The 18,475-nt window shown below is 38.1% G+C and overlaps 2 protein-coding genes across 2 annotated transcripts; one reads left to right on the top strand and one right to left on the bottom strand.

Annotated features, from left to right (window-relative positions):
• Positions 1-482: 482 nt before the first annotated feature.
• On the top strand, positions 483-11,365 carry LOC103515159 (probable tubulin polyglutamylase TTLL2). The gene is made up of 7 exons (XM_008480082.1): positions 483-560; positions 842-967; positions 1,404-1,507; positions 1,679-1,829; positions 2,785-3,061; positions 3,551-3,753; positions 11,147-11,365. The coding sequence occupies exons 1-7, from the start codon at positions 483-485 to the stop codon at positions 11,363-11,365; spliced, it is 1,158 nt and encodes a 385-aa protein (XP_008478304.1).
• On the bottom strand, positions 11,360-18,024 carry LOC103515158 (metal regulatory transcription factor 1). Its single transcript, XM_026827937.1, has 5 exons — positions 18,020-18,024; positions 17,728-17,859; positions 17,204-17,300; positions 13,722-13,773; positions 11,360-12,037 (listed from the first exon to the last, which is right to left on the bottom strand). The coding sequence occupies exons 1-5, from the start codon at positions 18,022-18,024 to the stop codon at positions 11,505-11,507; spliced, it is 819 nt and encodes a 272-aa protein (XP_026683738.1). The 3' UTR covers positions 11,360-11,504.
• Positions 18,025-18,475: the final 451 nt, after the last annotated feature.

Genomic DNA, 18,475 nt, shown 5'->3' with positions numbered 1-18,475 from the left:
GTCAAATATGTACGGACGATTTATCACTTTCGGCAACGTTGCGTTCCCTTCTTTTTAGAATCTGACTGTAGGTACTTAGGTACGTGTATGTAGGATATATGAGTACCGACGCGACTGTAACAATTTGGTAAAAATCGGATAGTCACCCATCCTGATATTAACCAAAGTCATTGTTGCTTAACCCTAATTTCGTATCAACGGTAAGAGACATCGAAAACATTTGATCATTTGGATGTGAATATTCTAATCAATGTGATTTTTCACGCCGAATGGAGTGGTGCTAATTTTAGTATTAAACAAAGTAAATCACGACATTTTGTTATGCTGTGGGTATTTATTGAATTATTACCTATTATGATTTTTTTTTTTTTTTTTTAAACGTAAATCTCACTATCGTTCGGTCAGTAATTTACAATAATGTGCTGTTACATTCCCCGCCATGCTGAAATGGTTTTGTCATGAGATTATCGTTCTAAATAATAATGACACAAGAAGATGAACCAGGACCTTTCATATTTCGTCTCAATGAAAATGGAACAGGCCCGGATTTGCTATATCAAGTACGTAAAAACGCATTTCATAGCCATACCTAGTAGGTAAGGTAGTAGGTACGTTTTTTACTCGTAGTTACCCTACCTATACTAAGTACGTATACATATGTACATACTATAGGTAATACTTGTAGGTTAGGTATATCTAATATCTATAAGTATTGGGCCTTTTTTATTTTATTAAAATATTTTTCATACAATAATAATAATAATAGGTAGCTAGATAGAATAGGTAACAGTAATGATAATAGTAGGTCAATAAATAAATTGTAACCCGTCCTATTTTCCAGGTTTGCGTGGAGAGAGGGTGGAGGGAGTACGATTGTAATTCTCTCAAAGATAATAATAACTGGAATCTTTGGTGGAGAACCTCAGGGTTTCCGGTGTCACATTACAAGCAGCTGAAAAACAACCAAGTGAGTCAAACCTGAACAAGCATACAGGAGGTCTGGGTTCAATGCCCGGTTATGTCGAGTTTTTTCCCGGTTCTGATTACTTCCGATCATGGAATATGGAGCTTGTGGACTAATTTATGGACCTGTGGTGACAACAACCACCAGCTCTGTAGCGTAAATTCCAATTGTTCTCTTTTTGACAGTCGTCATAAAGTTGAACTTCTGCGTAAGCGCAGACACAAGAAACATGTCCAAAAATTGTTCAACATAGAGTCAACATGTAACTCAAGACCAGTTCTAAATATACCTACACGTATGATTGTAGGACAAGACGGACGTGTGTAGGTCAAAGAAAAATATATTTTTTTTTTTTTTTTGTGTGTGTGTGTTTTATACCTGATGTCCTGATGTTTTCCTCAAGTACCTACATATATACCTACTTCATTTACTTCCACAGTACACAAACCATATTCCCAAGGCTTCATCCATTTGTAGGAAGGATCAACTCACGAGATATTTGAAAAGCATGAAGAAAATATTCGGATCCATTTATAACTTCAGGTAAGTGAAAATCATATTTTTTTTTTTATCAAACACTCTCTTTACTAGCTGGTAGACTTGACTGGTAAACAGGCGACCTCGAGTTCAATCCCAAGTGAAGCATGATATAATATGATTATTGACTATTTTTGTTGTAACTATTTTTATCCCTCGACCTTCTTTGAATTTCAGTCCCGAAGCATACAACTTACCATTAGAATACACAAAACTAGTGGCGGAATGCAGTAGACAAGCTAGAAATTCTACTTATGAAAATCCAGATAATGTTTGGATCTGTAAACCTGTGGGTCAGAGCCAAGGCAGAGGAATTTTGCTTTTTCAGGTAAGGAATTGTGTAAATTATCGTAACTATGTTTAAAGATATCCACATAAATTTATGTAACGAATATTGAAATGAAAAAGATAATAATTATGTAATAGTTATAAAAGGGCTTTCTTTTTATTCGGAAAAAACTGCTTTATAATCCTAGCAGTTAAAAATGTCTCAACAATTAATAATAAAATAATGTTATTAAATCAGCAACCAGTGAAAGATAGGTAAGACGTAAGTATACTTAGAACACTAAACTGGATAGGTTTAGTGACAATAACTTCCTTCCCGGCCCCCCTCCACTTTTCCATCAAAAGAAAAAAGTTTCCCTTGGTTTTATTGCCGTTGATAATGTCTCGGGAACTTACAGAAGGGAAGTTGGAAAAGTTTTTCAGTTCTGTCATGTTATTTACTCCTGCCTGCTGATTATATGCTAGACATTGAGGCATTTATTTTGTTCGATGTAAAACAATTACGTAGGTAGGTACATGATTTGATAGGATTGACGTGGGAGGGCCCTGTATATACAGTATATTGAAATTAGAGGTTGCGTCTATCTACATCGCATGTTTCCTTCTTTTTTTATGATTTGAAATTTGTTTTAAAAAGCATGTCATTTTAGTTCCTTGTATAGTCTTAGCAATAATAAGCTTCTGAGGTATTCAGAACTAATATTTTTAAATGCTTTGTAAAACTTTCGTACTTTTTATCAAGTCATAATAAAATTGGTGAACATGAAAAACTGAACGGGACGCCGGGACACCCCCTGAAATTCGGGACTGTCCCGGCCAATTCGGGACGTTTGGCAAGCCTACCTATACTACTTCAGTACAGTCAAACCTGTCTAAGTGGGAATCCAAGGAACCGTCATTGGCAATTTTTCCCCACTTAGACAGGTTCGACTGTATAATATTATTGTTGATATAGGCACTGATTACCTAAATGTTTGTTCTCCTTTCTTTCACAGAGACTTAGTGAATTAGTTTACGAATCCAACGCAGTTGTGCAGCAATACGTCAAAAATCCTCTACTCATAGGAGGTTACAAGTTCGATCTCCGCTTGTACGTGTGTGTTCCGTCATTTCATCCGCTTACCATATTTGTGTACCGGGAAGGTCTGGCCAGATTTGGTACCGATAAGTTTTCCCTCGCCAATCTTGATAACCCATTTGCACATCTGACCAACAGTTCGCTGAATAAATTAGGACCTGGATATGGAACCACTAAAGAGAGGGTTGGATCAGGTGCGAAAATGAAAAGAAAATGACTTTGAGTCAATCGATAGTCATTTTATAAAGGTATAATTTAGAGGTTGAGGAATTAGGGTTAGCTAACTAGGGTATAATGACATTAATATCATTCTGTTTGAAATTTTTCACAATCTACCTAGGTTCTACCCTACTACCTTACTCCATAGAAATCACCATTGACTCACAGAATTCCAACTTGAATCTCTATTATTTTAACAATGGAGCTAACTCAGTGATACATAAAACTTTTTTTTATAAAGGTATTTCTAAATTTGTAAAAACTGACCCTTTAGTCCATCCTTTATAGAAATCACCATTGACTCACAGAATTCCAACTTGAATCTCTATTATTTTAACAATGGAGCTAACTCAGTGATACATAAAACTTTTTGTTATAAAGGTATTTCTAAATTTGTAAAAACTGACCCTTTAAGAGTCCATCAACCGATGTCTTATCAAACGGTTTGAAATCTTTTGTTCCAGGATGTAAATGGAGCTTGAGTCAACTGCGCCAGTATTTATACCAGAACAATATTCAAGATTGGTTACTATGGCAACGGATTTCTTCCATCATTGTGTTAACCATCGCCAGTGAATTGAGTGCCATTCCCCAAACCAAAAACTGTTTTGAATTTTTCGGTTTTGATATTTTGGTGGATTCATCATTAAATCCTTGGTTATTGGAGGTAGGTCATGTTTTTTCTTTGTAATATAAGTCGGATGGACTTCTTAGAACCTTAGCCCCAAACCAAAAACTGTTTTGAATTTTTCGGTTTTGATATTTTGGTGGATTCATCATTAAATCCTTGGTTATTGGAGGTAGGTCATGGTTTTTCTTTGTAATATAAGTCGGATGTTATCCCTTAAGACTTCTTAGAACCTTATACCAGACTTACCTTTGAAAATTAATTTAAACACAGAGGAGACATGAGTTACCTATTTGTGTATCTGTATAGGAGTACAAGAGTACATATTATTTATTAGATTTTCTCAAGCAAATCCAAGTGTTATTATTGTTAAGCACATTGCATACACACGATATTTACCAGGCGTTCACACAAATACATGTATTTTCACCCCGGGGTTGTACGGAAAATATAAAAACTTTAAAGCAGGTACCTATGTAAACTGACAGCAATAAGAAACATGCCTAAAAAATAATTATGTAAAGTACGAGTAGAACCTCGATTATTTCAACTTCCATTATTCCAACTCCAAAATCCATTGTTTTTTTTTCTAACTTTCAACGGATATCCTATCTTATCAGAGGAAAAGATGATAGAAAGTGATCATTTCAACTACCCCCCGTCCCAATTAGTTGAAATAATCGTGGTTCTACTGTATCTTATAATAAAATTCTTCTTCTTCTTCTTCTTCTTCTTCTTCTTCTTCTTCTCCTTCTCCATCCTCCTCCTCGCGCTCCTTCCTTCTTCCCCCTCCCCCTCTTCTTTCTTCATCTTCTATTTCTCCTTTGAGTCAACCTCAGTGGTGCAGTGATTAGCGCGGTGAACTCTGGATCTGAAAGTTGGTGAAGGTTTAGCAAAGTGGAAGAGCAAACTGATGAAAGCATGACAAATTTAAACAAGTTTAGAACAAATTCTGATTTATAGAGGTACCTAAGTCCTGTCGATGGTCACAGCCTGGTAGAGTCCCCTTCTCTACTCAGTAGTGGAAATGCTAAACTGCTCGTCCCAGTGGCATGGAAGCGAAGGTGGGTGACAAGAGTTGCGCTAGTACTTCCAAGGAGCAGTCTGACTGCGAGTGCAGGACGGTACACTTCTCCTCGGTGGGCGTAGCGCTGACTAGAAGGCTAAAGCTAGACAACTCGAAATACACCCTCTTCGGAGGTTGAACTTGGGCCAACACCCCACTTTCGTAAAAAAACAAAAACCGTTAGCGAAACACTCGCCCAGCCTCGGAACAATGGACAGTCTCAACCGGATACCGCCCCTGGAACGAATAAGGATTTACGACTAGGAACTTGGAATGTACAAACACTTCACAAACCCGGAGCTTTCGATAACCTGATTATGGAAGCCAGCAGATATAACCTAGATATTTTAGCAATACAAGAGACAAGATGGATTGGAACGGGTAATATAGATAAAGGCGATTACAAGTTTATCTATGGAGGAACGGACAAACACACTTTCGGAACTGGTTTCCTAATAAAGAAAAGATTCCAAAATTCAATTCAAGATGTTAAGTTCATCAATGACCGTATCTCATACCTAATTATAAGAGGAAATTTCAAACCTATATTCATCCTAAACGCACATGCACCCACCGAGGACAAAGACCAAGAAACAAAGGATGAATTCTATGAAGCACTCGACGACACCCTGGACTCATTCAATAGATACGGAGCCAAAATCCTTATGGGAGATATGAACGCCAAATTAGGACACGAAGTAATGTACAAACCTGTATTGGGAAACCATAGCTTACACGAAAACTCTAATGACAATGGAATACGATTACTTGAATTTGCCTTATCTAAAAACATGTTTGTCAAAAGCACAATGTTCCCTCACAAAAGGATACACAAAGGTACCTGGATCTCACCAGACGGTCACACAGTAAACCAGATCGATCACGTGCTGATAAACAGAAGATGGCATAGCGACATCCTTGATGTTCGAACCTTTAGAAACGCAGACATAGACTCAGACCATATGCTCGTAATCATCAAACTAAGAGAAAGGATCAGCTCCCAAAAAACAAAGAAGATAAGACAAAGAAAACTAGACCAAGATAAACTGAAAGACCCCATAACCCTAAGACAGTTCCAACACAAAATTGAAGAAAAAATCCAGAATACCCGAATAAATACGAATGAAAGTAAGACCATAGAGGATGATGCAGAAAAAATAACTCTTCTTCTTCTCCTTCTCCATCCTCCTCCTCGCGCTCCTTCCTTCTTCCCCCTCCCCCTCTTCTTTCTTCATCTTCTATTTCTCCTTCGAGTCAACCTCAGTGGTGCAGTGAATGCAGTGATTAGCGCGGTGAACTCTGGATCTGAAAGTTGGTGGGGGAAACCATAGCTTACACGAAAACTCTAATGACAATGGAATACGATTACTTGAATTTGCCTTATCTAAAAACATGTTTGTCAAAAGCACAATGTTCCCTCACAAAAGGATACACAAAGGTACCTGGATCTCACCAGACGGTCACACAGTAAACCAGATCGATCACGTGCTGATAAACAGAAGATGGCATAGCGACATCCTTGATGTTCGAACCTTTAGAAACGCAGACATAGACTCAGACCATATGCTCGTAATCATCAAACTAAGAGAAAGGATCAGCTCCCAAAAAACAAAGAAGATAAGACAAAGAAAACTAGACCAAGATAAACTGAAAGACCCCATAACCCTAAGACAGTTCCAACACAAAATTGAAGAAAAAATCCAGAATACCCGAATAAATACGAATGAAAGTAAGACCATAGAGGATGATGCAGAAAAAATAACCAAAACCCTACACGATGGAGCAAAGGAAGTAATTGGCTTTACAAAGAATAAACGTGAGAGACAGTGGTTTGATGAGGAGTGTAAAACAGCAATAGAACAAAGAAAAATGAGACGTCGCACCGCCATCGAGAGGAGAGACACACCTAGTATAGAGGAATACAGAGAGGAAAGAAGAAGAACGAAAAAGCTAATAAGGAGAAAGAAAAGAGAACATATTAATAAGAAACTGGAACAGATTGAGAAGGAAGACAGCATGAAAAACGTTAGAAGTTTTTATCAATTAGTCAATCAACAAAGAAGGGGAACCCAACCCAAATCAACAATGATTAAGGATAAAAATGGAACGATACTAACTGGAAACGAATCCATAAGAGAACGGTGGGCAGAATATTTTAAGGAACTCCTAAATGTAGAACAGGAACAACAAACTGAGGAAATAACACCAGAAACAGCCGAAGTAGAAGATGAACCCCCAACCATGCAAGAGATAGAAAACGCTATTAAAAGACTAAAAAACAATAAAACCCCCGGATCAGACGAAATAACGAGTGAACTATTGAAGAAAGGCGGATCAACCATAAAGGAAGAACTACACAAACTCATCACAAAGTGCTGGAAGGAAGAAATTATACCAAATAAATGGAAGGAGGTTATCATATATTCCTAGAACACAAACCTTACCTATTTAGGATAAAATACACCCCGGGCAGGAATCGAACCTAGTAACTAGTAGGTCTACGGGGAGGGCCACAAAATAATAGCCAGTGAGCTTCATTAATAAAGATTCATTCTGATACAAAGCTACTAAAATACCTACTTTTAAATCGTACTTACGTGTAGGGTGTAGGGTATATAAAATGTTATTATAATAGAGATACGAGTATTAGATACCTACATAATATTATTAGGTATATTATAATTTATTTTATTGTTTGTTTTAGCGAATAACGTAAATAGAAGAACAGTGGTGTCTGCATCCCTAGCTGCAAGAAGATGGCGTCTAGTTAAAACTAATACCAGTTCAGAATTTTCAAAAGCAAAACAAGAAGTTATTCACACGTCGAGAAAATTAAAGTATGAGAATTTTCAATATGGATCACTATCTAATTTAAACCTCTTGTTCGATGAGCGAAAACCTTTGTTTCATAATACAGCGCGAACATTCCGTTCCAGTAAACAATCAAACAAATGGGGAAACGGAAAGGATTGGTCCAAAATTGAGCCAAACGAAGGAAACTGGACTCGTATCTATCCTTACACCTACCCAGACCAAACCGACAATGTTGACTCGGATAAAGCATTGCGCAACATCGCTTTCAATGTTGCCAAATTTAATAAACTATCCAAGGAAATATTTCGTAAGAACGAAAAACAATGCGATGATGAATTGAATTTTTTGTTGCAGACGTCTTTAGGAATGAAAACAGAAGTGTGGTGCCCTCCGATGTAACATTTCTACCTAGATATAAAAGTTACACTTTACAGGCATATAAGCTTTTCTATTAAGTAACTTGAATCAAGTTATATCCTCTCACTCATAATTATATTATGACTACATACTCGTATTTTACAAGTTCATAACTTCCAATGATTCCATTTTAGGAAAGTCACCAAATTAGGTAGTTAGGTATTGTTATTTACCGTAGGTCTTTAGTATTAACGTATTACGGGAAAAGCCTGACGAGCGGCTAAAACTAGTTGTGTAGGGAAACCCAACTAAATAAAGCCTAAAGGTTTTTACCGGGTTTCGCAAAAGATTTTACTGCGGACTTTTCCCAAAAGATTTAGGAAATCCTAGGTTTTACCGAGAAATCCTAGGTTTAACCGCTCATCGGGGTTTTCCCGTAACATACCTATGTGTTCTGAATAAAAAAGTAAACTTATACCTACTCGTACCAATAAACTCCAAATTAATTAATAATAAAAAAGCACGAGCCCAGTTGGTCTATATTCTATATTTTCAGTTTTTCTGGTAGGTATCTTGAAACTTACCCTACTCTACGCATAAGAGCTAAATCATCTACGACTTATAATCCGCGTCCACAAGTCTAGATCCTGGACCATCGACCCTCACACCAGTGTATCCACAACGGAGCCTGGAACCCCCTGCTTTCTTAGATACACTTGAAAATTTTGAGCTTAGAATGTTATCAAAAAGGTATACGCGGTGTGGCTATTAAGTTCCGGGACTGGCACTGCTAGGGGAAAACTACGCATGCGCTAATGTTGTAATGTAGATTGTTTTAAAGCTTAAAGTCTCATCTTTTGATTAAGGAGTCTCATGTATCTGTACTCCTATTTTTTCCGAAACTCGCAGTGCTTTCCAAACTATGACCAAAAAACTACTAAAAATCGTTCATAATCAACGCACAGCCGAAACGGCTGGACTAATTTTGATGAAACTTCGAGAATAGCTTCCTTTTGATTTGAATAGGCCCACTAAGAACGAAATTTCCGAAACTCGCAATGGTTTCCAAACTATGACTACTAAAAATCGACCCATGGCCAAAACGGGTGGGTCAATTTACATAAAGTTTGTAAGTAAGATAGTTGTCTTGCCTTTTAGTAAGTAAAGGTATCCTAAGAACGGATTTTTCAAAACTCGCAGTGGTGCCCAAATTAGGGACGAAAACGAATAAAAGTATAATATGGTGCCAAAATAGTATGGTCAGGTAAAACAGTACAGTACGGTACGTTACGGTCAGGTAAGGTATGGTACGATACGGCACGGTACGGTTAGGGTCAGACAAGTACGGTCAGGTACGGTCAGATACGGTACGTTACGGTCAGGTCCTGTACTATATGGTACGATACGGTACGTTCAGGTACGGTACGATACGACATAGTCAGGTACGTTCAAGTACGATACGGTACGGTGAGCTACAGTAGCTACAGTACGATACGGTACGGAACAGTCAGATTCTTTCCCTCTTTCCATTTTACATAAAATCTACCTATTTACGTTACCTACGTACCTACCTATACATAAGAAGTAAATAAATACACGAAGACAATGAATTATATTCTTACAAGAAGACAGGTAGGTATTGACTTATTTTAATACACCTACAAACTTGTTATTTGTTATTATATTCCTAGACAGGACAGACATGAATGGAGAAGGCTGGTCAGTGAAGTCAAGGACCCTCGCGGTCTGTGAAGACTGTGGAGTAAGTAAGTAAGTATGGATGAATTGGAAGAAAATATCAGGTGTATTGTGTGACCGAAGAATGAATGTCAGAATGAAAGGAAAAATACATAAAACAGTGGTGAAACCAGCAATGACATATGGAGCGGAGACATGGGCGTTGAAGAAAGTGCACCGCCCCAAAATGAAAAACTGAACGGGACGCCGGGACACCCCCTGAAATTCGGGACTGTCCCGGCCAATTTGGGACGTTACGACCTATACTACTTCAGTACAGTCAAACCTGTCTAAGTGGGAATCCAAGGAACCGTCATTGGCAATTTTTCCCCACTTAGACAGGTTCGACTGTATAATATTATTGTTGATATAGGCACTGATTACCTAAATGTTTGTTCTCCTTTCTTTTACAGAGACTTAGTGAATTAGTTTACGAATCCAACGCAGTTGTGCAGCAATACGTCAAGAATCCTCTGGGTCTGACCGAATCACAATGATTTCTAAGACCATTGGCCTGGTCAAAAAATGTGTTGGACAAATTTTACTTGACAATTTAAACGTGCAACATGAGTGTGCAAAAATGGTGTCGAAAAATTTCACAGTCGATTAGTGAAAATGTCCGTAGAGGCACCTTAAAAACCTTGAATGACCCAAACTTCTTGAAAAGGGTGATAACTTGTGACAAATATCGGTTTTTCACTCATCTTCCTGAAACGAAGACCCATTTTTGCTTTAAAACAATGTGCATTATAAAATTCGCGCATGCATAGTTTTCCCGTAGCAGCCCCAGTCCCGGAACTTAATAGCCACACCGTACAAAACCATCGACCCTGCTTGCGGAAAAAATACACCTCAGCTCATTTTCTGCAAGGACCCCAGTCCCGGAACTTAATAGCCACACCGTACAAAACCATCGACCCTGCTTGCGGAAAAAATACACCTCAGCTCATTTTCTGCAAGGGTCAGAGACACCTCCCTGTTGAAAAGATAAAGTGAAAAATAATACATTCGTTAAATTCCTTATCATTGAAAGGAATTAATAAAATAAAAATTATGGATCATTTTAGTCTGACGTCAATAATGTAAAAACATATAGTAACATTATAATTATAACGCCTGGAGGTGGATGTGCCAAAACTCCTAGGCTTTGATTGCAAGAAACGGGAAAGTAGTGGATGTGCCAAAACTCCTAGGCTTTTGAGCTGTGATCGGAGCTATGGCCAGTGCTCCGTTCAGGACGCTTCTTTTCATATACATGGTTAACATGGTCTCTCTATCGAGCTGTGATCGGAGCTATGGCCAGTGCTCCGTTCAGGACGCTTCTTTTCATATACATGGTTAACATGGTCTCTCTAAAGTTAGGGTAAAAGAACACTCAAATAAGCATCATTCAATAGGATAAGGAAAGTCGTGTGATGTTCACACCAGATTTTTTTTTTTTTATTTCTTCTTCGTCAGGTCAACTTGAGTCCAGCTTTAGCCAATGACTGTGAAGTGGATCCGGCAGTGAAGAAGCCAATGTTACACGACATGTTTGATCTGCTAGGCCTGCCAGTATGTAACACAGGATTGTCACTGTTCACATTATGGACGTCGCTAGCTCAGAGACACTATACGACAGAGGAGACTAAGCTGTCGCACGAAGACAAGGTCTCTCTATCTCTCTCTCTTGGCTAGGGTCGAGGGTCGGGACTCCATTGAGGACGACTACCAAGGCATCTATTGTAGCAAAGGGACTCATAACTTCAATTTTTTCTATTTCATAAAATTAAGTTTCAACAAAACTAGCCCAGTTTTTCAGATGGTGTCTTTGTTTTCAACAGTTTGAGCTTTGACAACATTTTCCTCCAGATGCCTCCATGACCGGTAGTTTGAGGATTTGAAAGCTGAGGACCTGATTAAGATGAGGATTTCCAGAGCAACAGGAAGAGTTAATGGTTTGCTTCAGCTTGCTCAAAGACTTGAAACAAACTGTGATGCAACATTCAGAGTGGTTCTCTCGTGCAGGTGAAACAATTTCTTGAGGAGGGAAAACATCTGTTTGTGTGGGTGGATTTAATATGTGAGATGGTAAAGGTTCCGAATGGTCTGGGATATTTGACGTTTGAGGGAGAATATTGGATTGGGTAAGGATATTTGACGTAGGAGTAAGGTTATTCGAACTTGGTGTAGGGATGTTTGAAGTGAAAGTAGAAATTGTTGGAGGAGATGTACTAGCTGTTTCTATAGGAGTGGTGGATGTGCACATGCCACAGTTGTTGTTCCAGGTTTCACACTTGCAAGGTTCACATTTACAAATGTCGGCCGCTGCTGTTATGTCTTTCAGAGACGAGGATGTGTATGCTGATCCTAGGGTAGAAGAGAAGAGAATAATAATAATTATATTATTGATAGTCTCAATAAAATTAACAGTACAGATACTTATTGCTTATTATTAGGAGATCATATGTTACCTACCCTACAGCCTAGTGTTATACTCTTGGTACTTAATACATACGAGTAGGTATATAACATAAATGTAATATTTTATCAACTTCCACCCGATATTTGGTTTAGCAAAGGTTTTCTAATTATAATAATTATCAACATGGTATACATATAGAATGTAATTTTATAATAGCTTTGAATTATTATTAGCTTTGAAAAATAATGATATTCATTGGTTTCGATTTTGTTGTTGTTTCGTTTTAACAAACTAGACGAACGTTTCTGTTTACATTGCTACATGCGCTCATTCAGGTAGTACCTAGTGAATGCATGCGGCGTGTTGTACAATGAAAATATCATGACATTTTACCTAGGTATTTATTTCAAGGACCCTGGCTCTGGCCGACAATTGGCGACTGCTTCAAAAAATGGGAATGCAAAAGACGGAACTCTACCCCAGATTTCAGATTCTCATTTTTAGCCGTTCAAGAAATATTCAGGGGCTCCGAGATTTTTCGAACACTCGGTATGTATAGACTCATGGACTGAGTAGTTCTTTTTATAACTCACTCCCTCTTTACACATCTCTTCTGTCAACAGACCCATATGCATTTACATTTATGTTAAGGTGTTTGAACAATATTTTTACAACTCAACTGGTATTGTTATCATCGCATTTCCATTTCTCCAATACTTGTTATTTCCCATGTAGGTAGTTCATTCATTTGTCTCATTCCATATTACCTGCCCGTGTGCCATAATAATTTATTTAAATTGATTGGCCAACTTTTTTTTTTTTTTTTCGAGGTTTGAATTTTGATAGAGAGAGGGTACTGTAACTGCTAACGTCGAAGTGAGGAGGAAGACAGGATAGGAGAAAGCCATCCGTTTCCAGAGCGATCTTTATCCGTCCAGGATAAAATCCGCGGGAATCGAACCCGCGGCCTATATTTTAATGATATACTTCGCATTCCCAGTCGTGCAGTTGCTAAGGCATTGGAATCAGAGCAAATGTCTCCTATAGGAAGGAAAGTAATGTAATCGGGTCAAAATTTCGATGGTCAGTTTTTAGTGCCAAAACACGTTTTGAGGTCCCTACAGCATAAATCCAAAGTTTCAGCCATTGGTCCGTGTGTGTGTCCGTGTGTCTGTGTGTCTGTCTGTCTGCCTGCACAAAATATCTCGAGAACGGTAAGAGCTAGAGACTTGAAATTTGGTATGTAGATGTCAAATGTGACAAGGATGCGACACGAAACTTTGGTTAAGATAGGTGCAACGGTGCAACGGTTGGCGGCATTTTACCAAGAGCAAATGTCGTTTCACATTTGATTTGAAGATAGGGTATTAGCTATTTACCTGTTTATTTTGCACAATTCGGATGTAGGTATAACCGAGAGTCGATTTTCGAAACTCGGATAAAGAGCAAATGTCGTTTCACATTTGATTTGAAGATAGGGTATTAGCTATTTACCTGTTTATTTTGCACAATTCGGATGTAGGTATAACCAAGAGTCGATTTTCGAAACTCGGATGGGTGATTTTAGCCTTTTGCGCAACACCAACCCGATAAAATGAATCACATATGTACGTACATATAGGTACTTACGAATATTGTTGGGTTTATCCGTTGATTTAGGGTCATCCAAGGAGGCCTTTTTCTATAAGAAATAATGAAAAATAATAAGTATCTATTAGATTTATGGTGGATTTCACCAACAACTTAATGAGATATTTAACTAATGGGAGAATTTTCAATGATACAAAAAGGATTTTCTAATGATTCAACACAGGATTTTAAAAACTCCTCCTTTTTGGATCACTAAAAACTCTTTTTTGGACCATTGAAAACTCCTTTTTAGATTGTCAAAATATCCTTTTTAGATCATTAAAAATTCTCCCATTAGTTAAATCTCTCATTAAGTCGTTGGTGAAATCCACCATTTTTGTTGCTTGTCTGTGTTTAGAAAAAACTACGATGGATTCCCGACAGTATGTCTTATTTTTTACGTAAACAGGTCTGTATAAGTCGCAAAGTACTTGACAAACAGTCTGTTATGGAGGATTTCACCAATGACTTAATGAGAGATTTAAATAATGGGAGAATCTATCTATATTTATAAAAGAGTAAACCCTGACTCATACATTCATTCATAATCAACGCACAGCCGAAACGGCTGAACCGATTTTGATGAAAGTTCGAGAATAGCTTCCTTTTGATTTGAATAGGCCCACTAGTGGAAACACCCTGTATCTATCTATAACTATATTAATAAAAGAGTAAACCCTGACTCTAAAAATCGTTCACAATCAACGCACAGCCGAAACGGCTGGACCGATTTTGGTGAAACTTCGAGAATAGCTTCCTTTTGATTTGAATAGGCCCACTAAGAACGGATTTTCCGAAACTCGCAGTGGTTTCCAAACTATGACCAAAAAACTACTAAAAATCGTTCACAATCAACGCACAGCCGAAACGGCTGGACCGATTTTGGTGAAACTTCGAGAATAGCTTCCTTTTAATTTGAATAGGCCCACTAAGAATGGATTTTTCGAAACTCGCAGTGCTTTCCAAACTATGACCAAAAAACTACTAAAAATCGTTCATAATCAACGCACAGCCGAAACGGCTGGACCAATTTTGATGAAACTTCGAGAATAGCTTCCTTTTGATTTGAATAGGCCCACTAAGAACGGATTTTCCAAAACTCGCAGTGGTTTCCAAACTATGACCAAAAAACTACTAAAAATCGACCCATGGTCAAAACGGGTGGGTCAGTTTACATGAAGTTTGTAAGTAAGATAGTTGTCTTGCCTTTTAGTAAGAAAAGGTATCCTAAGAACAAATTTTTCAAAACTCGCAGTGGTGCCCAAATTAGGGACGATAACGAATAAAACTATAATATGGTGACAAAATAGTATGGTCAGGTAAAACGGTACAGTACGGTACGTTACGGTCAGGTAAGGTATGGTACGATACGGTACGGTACGGTTAGGGTCAGTCAAGTACGGTCAGGTACAGTCAAGTACGGTCATATACGATACGTTACGGTCAGGTCCTGTACTATATGGTACGATACGGTACAATTTTAGTAATCTAAATTTAGATCAGGGTGAAATTGATCTTTTAAATAAAATCCGCCCCGGGCGGGAAAAGAACCCGCGACCTAATGCTTACAAGGCAGACGCGCTACCTTCCAAGCTAAATAGGCTGGCTCCCAATAACTTTAGTAGCCTGAAAAATACAAGAGTAGAGTCCCTAGTTATCGATTCTGTACATACGTACTAAGAGTAGGTATATGCTAGCCTAGTCAGCTTGGAGAGTAACGCGTAAGTTGCGCTAGGTTGCGTGTTCGATTCCCGCCCGGGGTGGATCTTATCCTGAACGGATAAGGTTCGTTCTCGGAACGGCTGGCTTTTTCCTATCATTTCGGGACGATGAGCAGTTACAGTTCCCTCTATCAAACATCTTTGAAAAAAAAAAAAAAAAAACATGTAGGTATTATAATAATTAGATAATTACGTAAAATTTACCTCGTGTCATTGTCCTCTTGTGAATATTTTGGCGGCGATAGAATAATGTGGAATCCATTTTCCAAAATGTCAATGTTTTCTTCGTCTATTAAATTACTGAAATCTGGAGTCGTGTTCATAGTGACTACGTGTACTGTTCTTTTATCTATTCTTTCAGTAGGGAATATCTTTTGTAAATAATAACAATTAAACATAACAGGCCTGATTTTACGGTATTTAATTCAATAAGTACTTGGGTAATGGGTAACATTTACAGGGTTTTATTGTGCCATTCAATATTTGAAACTCTGATTATAAAGGGACTAAAGTCCTATCTTATTAATAAGAGCGGTTTTCTGTTTGTTAGTCCGTAAGAGGTTGGCGTCTAAACGGTAAGTCGTAGAAACTTGAAATTTTGTACACAGGTTCATATCATTATTTTTTTTTAATGCGACTTTGAATTATTTACCGACATATCATTGAAGTTAAGATACGTTGACGGTAGATATTGAATTAAGTTGGTCGGTATTTGGATGGTAGAATATCAGGGAATATTTTTCAAATCCATTCCCCCCCTTTTTTTCTTTATTTAGTCATTAGGGAGCGCGTAGCGCGACCGTATTTCCTCGAAGTGAAAAGCCAATAGGGTGCGCGGAGCGCGACCTTATTCTCTCGAAGTGCGAAGCCAACAGGGAGCGCGCAGCGCGACCATATTCTATCAAAGTGCAAAGCCAATAGGGAGCGCGTAGCGCGACCGTATTCTTTCAAAGTGAGAAGCCAATAGGGAGCGCGCAGCGCGACCTTATTCTCTCGAAATGCAAAGCCAACAAGGAGCGCGCAGCGCGACCATATTCTATCAAAGTGCGAAGCCTATAGAGAGCGCGTAGCGCGACCGTATTCTTTCAAAGTGAAAAGCCAATGAGGAGCGCGTAGCGTGACCGTATTCTCTCAAAGTGAGAAGCCAATGAGGAGCGCGTAGCGCGACCGTATTGTTTCAAAGTGTGAAGCTAATGGGGAGCGCATAGCCTGACCGTATTCTCTCAAAGTGAGAAGCCAATAGGGAGCGCGGAGCGCGACCTTATTCTCTCGAAATAAGAAGCTGATTTGGAGCGCGTAGCGCGACCATATTCTATAGATGTGCGAAGTCAATAGGGAGCGCGTAGCGCGACCGTTTTTTTCTAAAAGGTATAAAGCCAATAGGGAGCGCGTAGTGCAACGGTAGTATTCTTTCTGGTGAGGATTCCTACTGGCGGAGAATTTTTCTTTTACTAAAATATTTACCACTCCAATGCAAAACTGTAGAAACAATATCCTATCTCACCTCGTCCGAGCTCATCTCAGCCCTGTTCATAAACACAGCCACAATTAGGTACAGTCAAGTATAGTCAGGTGCGGTACGATACGGTAAGTTACGCTACGGTCACCTACGGCCATGCCTCAGCGACGCGCAAGCGGGCGGAGCCTGCTTGTTTTTAATAATCCAAAAAGAAGTTTTTGATGGTCAGAAAAGGAGTTTTTAGTGATCCAAAAAGAAGGAGTTTTTAAAAACTCCTGTTTCAATTGTTCATAGGTACTTACTTCTTTGACATGAGATCTTTGTTTGCTGTGAGTTTTCCTATGGCTTTTTAAATGATGACTCGCGATGAAAGACTTGTTGCATCCTTTCTCATCACATCTGAATATAGGATGAAAGAATATTGAAATAATATTGTTGTTATTAGGTTATATTTAGGATTTAGGCACCTATATTATGTACCTACCTCCCTGTTGAAAAGATAAAGTGAAAAATAATACATTCGTTAAATTCCTTATCATTGAAAGGAATTAATAAAATAAAAATTATGGACCATTTTAGTCTGACGTCAATAATGTAAAAACATATAGTAAAATTATAATTATAACGCCTGGAGGTGGATGTGCCAAAACTCCTGGGCTTTGATTGCAAGAAACGGGAAAGTAGTGGATGTGCCAAAACTCCTAGGCTTTGATTACAAGAATCGGGAAAGTGGTGGATGTGTGAAAACTCCTGCCTATCATTTAAAAGAACTTTAGATACAATTATTGTTTGACGCCAAAAACAGTTATAGTTTTTTAGTACACACCTGAATAGCCTTTCTTTGGTATGTGTTCTGGTATGTTTCTTGAGATCACTGAATGTCGTGAATGGCTTGCCACAAGCATCAGTAGCGCAGTTATACGTATTTCCCGTGTGTAGACGATAGTGTGCCTTCAGTCTGAAATAATATAGGTCAAACGTGAAAACGGTTTATGAAAATGAAGGTTTTAAGGTTTCAAATCCAAGATATTCTTCTTTAGGAAACAGTTTTAATTAAAGATACAAGATAGTTTTTTTTTTTTTTTTTTTTTTTTTTTTTTAATGATGCTTATTCCTGCTTCATGGTTGATATGCTCGTACACTCTTGAATCCTTGAATGGATGAATGAATCTTTGAATCCAAAATGCCAGTGGTTTTCTAATTTCTTCATCATCCTCCAAATTTACATGGAAACAAATGGGCAAGGATAAGACTGTATTTAACTAGACGGAAATCGCCCTGACGCACTACCATTTGCTTTGATTCCACTTGAATTGAAAAATACCCAGAGTTAAGTCGTATTTTATTATACCTACCTACGCTACCCAAAAGTAACCGGAATTTCTGAATAAAATGCATAGCCTGATTTTTTTTCGAACAGAACTTTAATGTCCATCAAAATAGTCTTCATTGGATTTACGGTTATTCCATTGTTGGAGGCATCTCTCAAATACCTGTATAGGTATTTGAGTTCCAAAAAGGCTTATATATTTCAAATCATTATTTGCATAACTGCTACTAACTTATTCCGCACA

Source organism: Diaphorina citri, unplaced genomic scaffold (genome assembly GCF_000475195.1).
Source record: "Diaphorina citri unplaced genomic scaffold, Diaci psyllid genome assembly version 1.1 scaffold1285, whole genome shotgun sequence".
Lineage (NCBI taxonomy): Eukaryota > Metazoa > Arthropoda > Insecta > Hemiptera > Psyllidae > Diaphorina > Diaphorina citri.
Note: the sequence above shows the minus strand (reverse complement) of the source record. Positions and strands in the feature narration are given on the sequence as shown.

What these genes read in the sequence shown, in the direction of transcription:
- LOC103515159 (XM_008480082.1), top strand. Translation starts at nt 483, where the DNA reads ATGACACAAGAAGATGAACCAGGACCTTTCATATTTCGTCTCAATGAA. An exon ending in GCCCGGATTTGCTATATCAA is followed by an intron (nt 561 to 841) that starts GTACGTAAAAAC and finishes CCTATTTTCCAG; the next exon opens with GTTTGCGTGGAGAGAGGGTG. An exon ending in TAAAGAGAGGGTTGGATCAG is followed by an intron (nt 3,062 to 3,550) that starts GTGCGAAAATGA and finishes CTTTTGTTCCAG; the next exon opens with GATGTAAATGGAGCTTGAGT.
- LOC103515158 (XM_026827937.1), bottom strand. An exon ending in ACCAAAGAAAGGCTATTCAG is followed by an intron (nt 17,301 to 17,727) that starts GTGTGTACTAAA and finishes TCCTATATTCAG; the next exon opens with ATGTGATGAGAAAGGATGCA. An exon ending in GGATAAACCCAACAATATTC is followed by an intron (nt 12,038 to 13,721) that starts GTAAGTACCTAT and finishes CTTCTACCCTAG; the next exon opens with GATCAGCATACACATCCTCG.